Genomic DNA, 9,463 nt, shown 5'->3' on the forward strand with positions numbered 1-9,463 from the left:
ACTATTTTTCTTGTTTTGTTCACTCAAATGTCTTTTTTTTAATTCATATAATTGTTTTTGGTTTTTGCTTTGTACTTGTGGCTAAATCTTGACATCAATAGCCAGCATATAATTTTCAGCACATTCAATGGCATATTCAGTACACATTTCTGGAATCTTTTGTTTCCATTTTTTTTAAGAATTATATTTTCATATTAAGAGGTATGATTTCTTTATTAATGCCACATACTGGGAAAATATATTATGCATATACCTTAAATTTTACTTTTTGCACCCACGTATATTAAATCTTGAACACTCTTAGAAAAGTTCCTAACTTTGGCACAGTATCACGTTAGGGGCGGCGTTACTACGTATGTTAAAGATGGTCAATTGACCACCCTTTTTCGAAAAATTATACTCCTATGTATATAGATCAAATATTGTTCTTACACACACTCACATATTAATCTTGAACACTATTGAACATCCTTAGCGAAATTTTTGTCTTTGCCACTGTGTTGTTTACTATACATATAAAATAATATCACAATTTTGTTAGTCTGTAGTTTCTCAAAGTAATATTTCTCAACTACTCAAAGAAGTCATATTCATAAAGTAAAGAATTATTCATGGGATTTCATATCCCCTTGTGGAGAAAATTGTGAGGAGCTACTTTATATGGTCTAATTCTTTGTTGTCTAAATCTTGTTTTTAGTTGATTTGACAATAAATTACAATGGCAATATATGTACTAGACAATAATGCTCGTATCTCTGCAAAAATGTGGTCGCACCTGTGTTAGATCCTCAAGAAAATATAGTACTTTTGGAAGATCTGATACGCACCATGAGACATTTTGTGAAGAGTTCTAGCAACATAGGTGAAAATGTGGACAGGTTTACAAGTTTAGGATGAATGCTCCGCTAGAATGCTAAAGAGATTCAAGAGAACCACCTCTTTCCACTCTTAACTGCCTTCAGTTTCATAACAAGATCCTCTCTTTGTGCTTCTACTTCAGCATATTTAAGACTCATTTGAAAGTATCGTTCTCGAATGTCTTTTAATTCTGTTTCTAGTAAAGCCTTTGTCTGTTCGAACCTTTTCACCATTTCACTGTCCCAGTCTGATTTCTTGGAAGCCGGTGAATGTCCTCTACGTTCCTCGGTCTTGTATCTACATACATAAACAAGTATAGCAGCTCAAAAAACTCGAACATCATACACTACTCGATCCACATGCTTAAGAAATGCAGATGTTCTATTATCTTTGCTCTGTGAATGTATTGTATTCAATGTGTAGCAGAAATCCTAAGTTCTATATACTTTTTTTTATAATGACTTTACTAGGTAATTTCTTTAAGTTGAGTGACCTTTTGAGGAATTAACTCGTTTCATCAACCAGACTTGGTTTCTTGTCTCTTAGAACTCAAGGATAAGGTGGTAAGAGCCCATAGAACATATCATGTTCAAGTAAGGTCGTTAAGTTCTATATTGAAACATACCTTTGAAGCTGAATTTTGTACTTCTTATTTGCCTCTAATGCTTCAGCAAGCTTGTTCTCAAGCAATTGTATTCTAGCCAAGTAATCCACTTCAACAGAAGAAGTAATTCCGTCGGAGATACCATTTTCACCCTAAATGAACAAAAGTATTTTGAAAGAATAAAAAGGGAGTTAAGCATTTGAAAGGGAAAATTTCAAACTCAAAAGACCAGCCCCATTGGTGATATATTTGCTCGATCTCTCCAAAAATGCAGCCAGGTGCGTGTTGGATCCTCCAAAAGTAGTGCTTGTCCGGAGGATCCGATATAGGTGTGGAAACGTTTTTGGAGAGTCTGAGTCGCATACTACTTCAAAGGTGAAAATGAATAGAAGGAGATTAAAGGGAACCTCTGATTCTCTACTTTTGCGATCTGAATGAAGTCGATCAACCCGAAGTTCTTGGGACTGACTAAGCTTTTGAGGTGCTCTATTGAAGTTAGTGTACTTATTGGTGCTCTTTGGAGTATCATTCTGTTCAAACTGCAAAAGAACATGAAGTTCTGTCATTCATCAACATTTAAGTTATGCGAAAAAACAGTAAAAGCATAAAGAAAGAACATCGTCTAAACTAACCTTTTTGGAGTATAGCTTTTTCTCTTCCTCCATCATTTTCACTTCTGCTTCAAGTGCTTGGACTTTTCTCAAGCAATTATCCTTCTCCTCCTCCATCTTGTATATTTTCTGACGATATTGCTCATTTTCTCTCTTAGTTTCAGTAAGCACATTTCTCAATTCAGTCACTTGTGCACAGAATTTCTCCTTTTCAGTTAACTCACTTTCCATTTGCTCAACTTTTTCCTCCAAACAAATTCTCTTTCTATTGCTGATCTCCAATTCCAACAAGACTTTCTGCAAGTCGGAGATCTTACCAACAAACGAGGCCTTTTCAGCCTTCATTTCTTCAAAATCTCTGGATATTTTCTCCAGTGATGCTTCTAACTTTTCCTTTTCGGATATGCACTCCGTGAGCTCTCTCTTCAGATTGAACACTTCATCCTGAAGCTCCTTTGTTTTCTGCAACTGAAATTTCAGATTAGCACTTTCTTCATGAAGCTTTTGATGTTCATAGCGCGAAAGAGTGAGCTGCAACTCAAGGTCATTAATAGACGTCTTAAACTTTTCCTCAATCGTCCTATAATTTGGTAAAAGTTTCAAAATCTTTGCATGATCAACCATCAGCTTCTCATAACTTAGTCTTGAAGCAGCAAGCTCCTTCTCAGCCGATGTAAATTTTGATTGAATGTCTTCAAGTGAAGATACGAGCTTTTCTTTGTCAGCACGTAAACTGGAAACTTCATTAACAGCCTCAGAAGCTAATCTCCTTTCCTCATCCATTTCAGAAATTTGCTTGGTTAGTTGTTCTACCTCTTTCTCGAGGCTCTCAACTTCTGTCAACTTCTCTGAATATTTCTGATTGGATAAGCTATCTTGTTGCACGAGTTTCTCAATTTTGTTCTTGTTCTCTTGAATGAGTTCGTTTAGTTCAGCGTTCATTCTCTCCTCTTTCAAGGAAAAATCTGTCAACATTGAATTGAGATTTTCTTCCAAAGCTCTAACCTTTATCAAACTATTAGACAAGCTTTTCTGTGATTCATGCAGTTGAGCTTCTAGCTGCACACGATACTCGTGCTGTTCCACATTCTTTCTTTCCATTTCAAGAAGATTCTGTAAAGATTCTTGTAACGTTTCATTCTCGATCGTGAGATCTCCACATTCTTCTCGAGCTTGTGACCATAGGGTCTGCATGTCTTCTAATTCTTCTTTGAGATCAGCAATGCTCGTTTTCGTCTCACTCTCCAACTTCTCAATTTCTTCTTGAAGATTCATTATGATTGACTTGGATTCTTCCAATTCCGATTGACGAGATTCTTCCTCAACTGTCATGAGCCTAATTTGTGCTTCCATATTTTCATTCTTCTCTGTCAATCCTACTAACTGATCCTCCGATGTATGCTTTTCACTTTCTAGCTGTGCTAGTTTCCTTTCCAGAAGGTTGTTCTCAGAAACTCGAGCATCCATGTTATTGCTGAGCTCCTTATAATCACTTTGCAGATCATCCAAGCAGCTAGAGGTCATGGCACTTTCTCTCGAGACAATTTTCATGTTTTCTTCTACCTGATCCCTTTCCTTTTGAAGACCAGCTACTTTACCTTCTAGTTCTCTTTGATGCTCCAAAAGGCGGATTTTCTCCTCTTCATTTCTTTGTAACTCGGATTTTTTTTTATCCAACTCTTTTAGTAGACCGGAACATTGCATTTGCAGTTCAGCCTTTGAGCTCTCATGTGCTTGAACCTCAAGACTGTAATCTTCCAGCTTTCTATTTCTCTCCTGGATCTCCTGTTCATGCTCTTTAAGACATTCCTCACATTCAACAATTCTAGTTTCTAAGAGATTGTTCAAGTCAAACAGATACGTAAGGACACAGCCGGTTGTCAATAGTTTTGAAGAGCTTGCTATGTCCTCGCTCAAATTTGCCAAGTTTCCCAGGTGATGTTTGCACTGATCACTTATCCTCGAAGAAAGTTTATGCCACGGTCTCTTTAGATGGTGGAAAGCTAGTTCAAGCTGCTTCACTAATTTAGTGAAGTCCTTGGAGTTCTCATTTTCACTAACTTGACTACCGGACTCCTTAAACTTGATCAGCAGGTCCAGGTTTTCCTGAGTAAGCTCAGAACAATCCCTCTCGAGCTCCAGTACTTTCTCTCGTAATGCTTCAATATCTATTATTAGCTCAGTACTAGATTTCTCGGAGTGTCCAGTCTCCGTCTGTATGTTCATTCTCCGTTCACTCTCAAGCTCATGATTTTTGTCTTGTAACGCCTTAGTGAGGGATTGAACACTTCTTTGCAATGTCTCTTCCGATTCTTTCCAAGATGAAAATTTCTCTATTTCCTCTTTCTGTTGTTCTATAGTTTCTTCCAGCTCCTGAAGAAGCGAGAGGAGCTCGATATTTGATTCCTGACTTCCTTTTAGTTGTAAGGCTAAACTGGCATTCAACTCCTGCTGATGTCTTATTTCATTTTCCAGTTCCTCCTTCTGACCTCTCGGTTGAAATATCGAATCCTCTGCCACATCGTGTTTCGTTGTTGACTCCTCCAACATTAGTTTGAGATTCTCAATCTCTCTTTTCAAATTACCTTGCTCTGAATAAGCAGCTGAGAGATCCATCACCAAGTCTGCTTGCTTTCTCGACTGAGACGTGAATTCCTCTCTCAGTATGTCCAAATCAAGCATGAGCTTCCGAGCATTTCTCTCCCACATCTTGGCTTCTATTCGGAGTTCTTCAATTGTATCTTCAGCAGCCTCCAGAAGGTTTCTTGAAGAGCCTGAATTCATCACAGAAGACGCTGTGAAATCTTTTCCGTTGTTCTGCAGATGCTCCATTGAAACTGTGGCTTTTGTATTATATGATGATGGGTTTGAAACAGTTTGATCATCGATGAAATGATTGTTCTGAGGTGAAGTATGGTCAGGACTTGCTCTAACTTGTTTGGAACCTTCATTCTTTAAGTGATTTCTGGAGGGTAACTTTTCTTTTCGTGTAAAACTGTCAGTTGATCTAAAGCTGTTATTTGATCCGGATGCCGAGAAACTTTCCTCCTGAAATGAAATGAAGAATTCATCAATCACACAGGACACTGAGTCTGGAAGAGAATTTACTACTTAAAACTGAGTTCAGTACAACACACAACAGAAAAATCAGATTATATTCTCTAAAATGAGGCTAATGTAGTGAGAAGGTGATAAATGAGATAGATCCAAGCTATGTTGCTCGGAATCTCCAAAAATGCAGTATCAGATCCTCCAAAAAAGCACTACTCCCATCTCTGTTTGGATGAGTCCGAGCAACATAGGATCCAAGTATGCAGGCCTGTAAAGTTACAAGAATCCTCAAGTTGGTTTTCAGGACGACAAAAAGATAGTTAGAAGTTAGCGTTTGGGAATACTTCTTGATGAAGGAATATACCATAGGTTCATACTAATACGCTATGTTGCTCAGACTCTCCAAAAATGTTACCATGTGAGATCCTCCAAAAATGCACTACAACCACTACTTTTTTTCTACTATCCGACGTGCACTGATCGGTATTTCTAAAGAGTCCGCGCAATATAGCTAATGCAAATACATCAAATGATCAAAAGGCAAAAGATTTGATCCCAGATAGGGAGGGTCTAGTCTAAGTTACATAGCACAGAAACATAGTTATGCACTGATTGAATTTGATCTTAGAAAAATTGATCCTGAAAACTGTATCAGAAATAGATTTCCAGTGAAGATCCACATAATTCTACATTATACGTCAAAACCAGGATGCACGATATCCAGATTTCCCAACTCACACAAGTATTCTGGTTTAACTGTCAAAACTACTTGAAAGTCCAGTGTAAAAAGGATCATATGGGAGGTTTTCGTCCAGCCTAAGCAAACTCATATAATATAATTGGCGTATGACTATAATAAGGGCATCCTGGTGCACAAAGCATCCTTCGTAAATCAGGATCAGGGTAAAGGACACATCAAAAAGGATTGTGATATAGGCAGCCTAAGCTGATGCAAGCATCAATAGCTGATTTCATGGCTTGAACATGTGACTTATAAGTCATACGAAGACAACTTTACCGTTGCTCCTAGTATCGCCTTCAGTGTATTACTATAATCTATAGGCAAAACATCATGCTACTATATTGGAAGCTTAACTTAAGAAAACTTAAACCTGTCAAGTTTAGCATAAAACAGTAAGAATGGATAGAAATTTGCATTAGTACCTTGATCTCAAATTTGCTTGGACCCAAGTTAGAGCCGGGATCATATGGAAGCACATTACTCCCAGCAGAGAAGTTGCCAGACTCATTCGATTTACTGTAAACATCATTATCTAAACCATGTTCTTCCATACCAGAATCTGAAGACTTCGATTCATCTCTGAAAGTATATAAAGAGTATTTAGTCAAATGACGATTCACTTCTACTTTATTTACTATGATGAATAAGTTAGGATTCATATAGCCGACCCCAACTTGTTTAAGACTGACGCGTAGTTATTGTTGTTAGTTAAATGATGACCAAGAATACTTGGGAATTTGACTGTTTTTGTCAATACCTGAATTTATTCCTTGGTGTTAGGCAGTGAATTTTCACCTGTAAACAAGATTGATAAGAATTAATGTAAAACAGTTGAAAAAATTCCACCTTATGTTTGTTGATCTTAGTAGTTTAGTGCTTGCCATAAGGTATTGTTTTTACATGGTCCAAATTTATAGCTATGTTGCTTGGACCCTCCAAAAATGTTGTCACACCCCTGACGGATCCTTTAAAATGGCGTAGCTTCTAAAGGATTCGACACTCAGCTGTATTTTCTAAGAGTCCGTGCAACATAGGTTTCTAGTAAAATATCACCACAATACCGTATAGGAAAATGGCAGGGAAACAAAGGAAGTATCGATCACAAGACTTACTTGTAGTGTTGTTCCATGATTGCATTTCTTTAAAGGAAGCAAGACAGGAGAAGACATTCTTGAACCAACATATGATGCTAGATTAATGGTTCCCTCTCCAAGTAGGCCAGATCTAGCAGAACCCTGTGTTAATGAAGCAATTAAGAAATCGAATAAGCAAGTCATCTTGAAACGTTTTAATAGAAGAATACATCGGGATCCCCCTAAACTTGACACGTTTTATTCGGTACACACCTAAATTTTGCCTAGTCCTAAAAAGAGGGTATATTCCCTTTCTTTGCCACGTCAGCATCTAGAGGGGCTCAGGTGTGCACAGAATAAAACGTGTCAGGAAGTGAGATGAACTTGAAGAAAACTAGTGACGACATTTTATTATTGAATGAAATAGTTTTTTTTTGCAAAACATAAGGATTGCTATCATACCATTGAAACAACAAACTTGTAGAGAGATTCTTCGAGCTCTAGAGATGAATCATTTTTTGAAATCCACACGGATTCCAAAAGCGTCTCTAGCCATTGGCAGCTTCCGTTTTTCACGAGTGCTTTGGCTAGCTTTGCTACTGTCTTTCCAGTTTCTACACAGATTACAGACAAAGATAGCCTGTCCCATCCTTTTGGTACCTATTTCATTATAACATCATAATCAACTGTCAACGACCATTTGTACCTCCGATACATTGTTATATGGACAAACTGAATGAAACCACACAACTGAATCAACTGAACCAACATAGCATTATACCAAACAGTTCCATGTTAGGCATTACATCAGATTATACTCTGGTGTGAGTTGGAGTAAAGGCTGACCGAGCCAATGATGCTTAGCTGGTGTTTTCGGATGATCAGCCATGATGTTTAGCCTAAAGGCTGCTAATGCCAGACTGTGTTGCTTGGACTCTTCAGAAATATTGTCGGATGTGTGTCGGATCCTTCAAAAAGCTATGCATTTTTGGAGGATTTGACAAGGATACGACAACATTTTTGGAGGGTCTGAGCAACATAGGTACCATAACACTATGAAAACTGTTAATTTGACTGTTCGAAAATAAAATACTGGAAACTTTTAAACAAAGTAAACAGAAATGGAGAAGAATCTGACAGTACCTCATTATGTGAAATCAAAATCATGATGGAAAACCAGACCTATGTTGCTCGGACTTTTCAAAAATGTGGCCTGTGTGTCAGATTCTTTAAAAGTAGTGCATTTTTGGAGAATCCGACAAGGGTGCAACAACATTTTTGAAGATTCTGAGCAATATCAAAAGCCACCCACCACTGGAAAACCCAAAGTATATTCATACTGTATAATCCTATTTGAAACTATAGTCTTAGTTATTTGATATAATTCGAGATCACCTAATTGAATTTTTAACAGTCATCCTCTCAATTCAAGAATTCCCATTATTATGAACATGACGATCAACTATGTTCAGGGGTGGAGCTACAAGCCTATCTACTAGTTCGGCAAAACCCAATAGGTTGGGCCCAAACCTTGTATTTGTGTTTCAGAACCCGTAAACTTAAAATCCTAACTCTGCCTCCGACTATTATGTTGTGAAGCTATTGCTTCCCATAATGCAAATCCACAATCTTGATGAATCCAATAGTATGCAATTCATCATATATTATCAAAAACCATAGAACAAAGCTACGTTAGTAACAAAAGTTGAATCAAGAACATGAAGTATTCTCTATGTTTTGTATCATCCCAATAATAAAGCTGCAATCTTTATCCAAATAAAAAGGGTAGTCCAGTGGACAAAACATCCCTCATTCACGTAGGGTCTGGATACGAGTCGTACCCCAAGGAAGGGTGTGATTTAGGCAGCCTACCTGACTTATAGGTCACACGGAGACAACTTTATCATTGCCTCAAGGCTGCCCTTCAACTTGTTCAATACAGAAAACAGAACACTGATTTTCTTTTTAGCCCAAAATTCAGAAAATGTGAAATTGTACCTGAAGTAGTTGGAAATTGGAGAATCTGAAATCAACCCTTTCACCTGAATTGTCCTGTTTATTATTCTGCCTCTGTAACTTGAACATTTTCTCTCTTTTTATCACCTTAGTGTTCTATATTTTCTTGAAATGTGATACAAAGACAATAAAAAGACACTAACTTTTTAAACAGAATAAGAATCAAAATGCATTTGAAGGACCAAAACAAAATAATCAAGAAACAAGAAAATAGAAAAGTTAGCTAATTGGTCTTTGTTTATGAACTTGTCATAGGTTGTTATATTGCTTTCTGTCTTTATGGTGTTGCATTTTGAGCTTATTATAGACAGTTTATTATAAGTGCACAAATTGAAGGAAAAAGTTTTCAGGAATTTGTGTCTTTTGACACTCAAATAGAACAGTTATATCTTGTAGTACTCCGTTCGTCTAAGTTTACTTGTTCATGTTTGACTTGACACGTCTTTTACAAAGCAACACAATAACATAGTCAATGTAACTCCACCAAATGAAGTCTCAAGAGGATAGA

At 37.2% G+C, this 9,463-nt stretch overlaps 1 protein-coding gene across 1 annotated transcript; it reads right to left on the reverse strand.

Moving 5' to 3' along the window:
• Positions 1-521: 521 nt before the first annotated feature.
• LOC129882061 (uncharacterized) lies at positions 522-9,179 on the reverse strand. The gene is made up of 9 exons (XM_055956195.1): positions 8,938-9,179; positions 7,402-7,599; positions 6,979-7,101; positions 6,624-6,661; positions 6,289-6,445; positions 2,095-5,121; positions 1,870-2,001; positions 1,484-1,614; positions 522-1,155 (listed from the first exon to the last, which is right to left on the reverse strand). The coding sequence occupies exons 1-9, from the start codon at positions 9,022-9,024 to the stop codon at positions 924-926; spliced, it is 4,125 nt and encodes a 1,374-aa protein (XP_055812170.1). The 5' UTR covers positions 9,025-9,179; the 3' UTR covers positions 522-923.
• Positions 9,180-9,463: the final 284 nt, after the last annotated feature.

This window comes from Solanum dulcamara, chromosome 3, assembly GCF_947179165.1.
Source record: "Solanum dulcamara chromosome 3, daSolDulc1.2, whole genome shotgun sequence".
In the NCBI taxonomy this organism is placed as follows: domain Eukaryota; kingdom Viridiplantae; phylum Streptophyta; class Magnoliopsida; order Solanales; family Solanaceae; genus Solanum; species Solanum dulcamara.

What these genes read in the sequence shown, in the direction of transcription:
- LOC129882061 (XM_055956195.1), bottom strand. Translation starts at nt 9,024, where the DNA reads ATGTTCAAGTTACAGAGGCAGAATAATAAACAGGACAATTCAGGTGAA. An exon ending in CAAGCAAATTTGAGATCAAG is followed by an intron (nt 5,122 to 6,288) that starts GTACTAATGCAA and finishes ATTTCATTTCAG; the next exon opens with GAGGAAAGTTTCTCGGCATC. An exon ending in AAAAGCTATACTCCAAAAAG is followed by an intron (nt 2,002 to 2,094) that starts GTTAGTTTAGAC and finishes GTTCTTTTGCAG; the next exon opens with TTTGAACAGAATGATACTCC.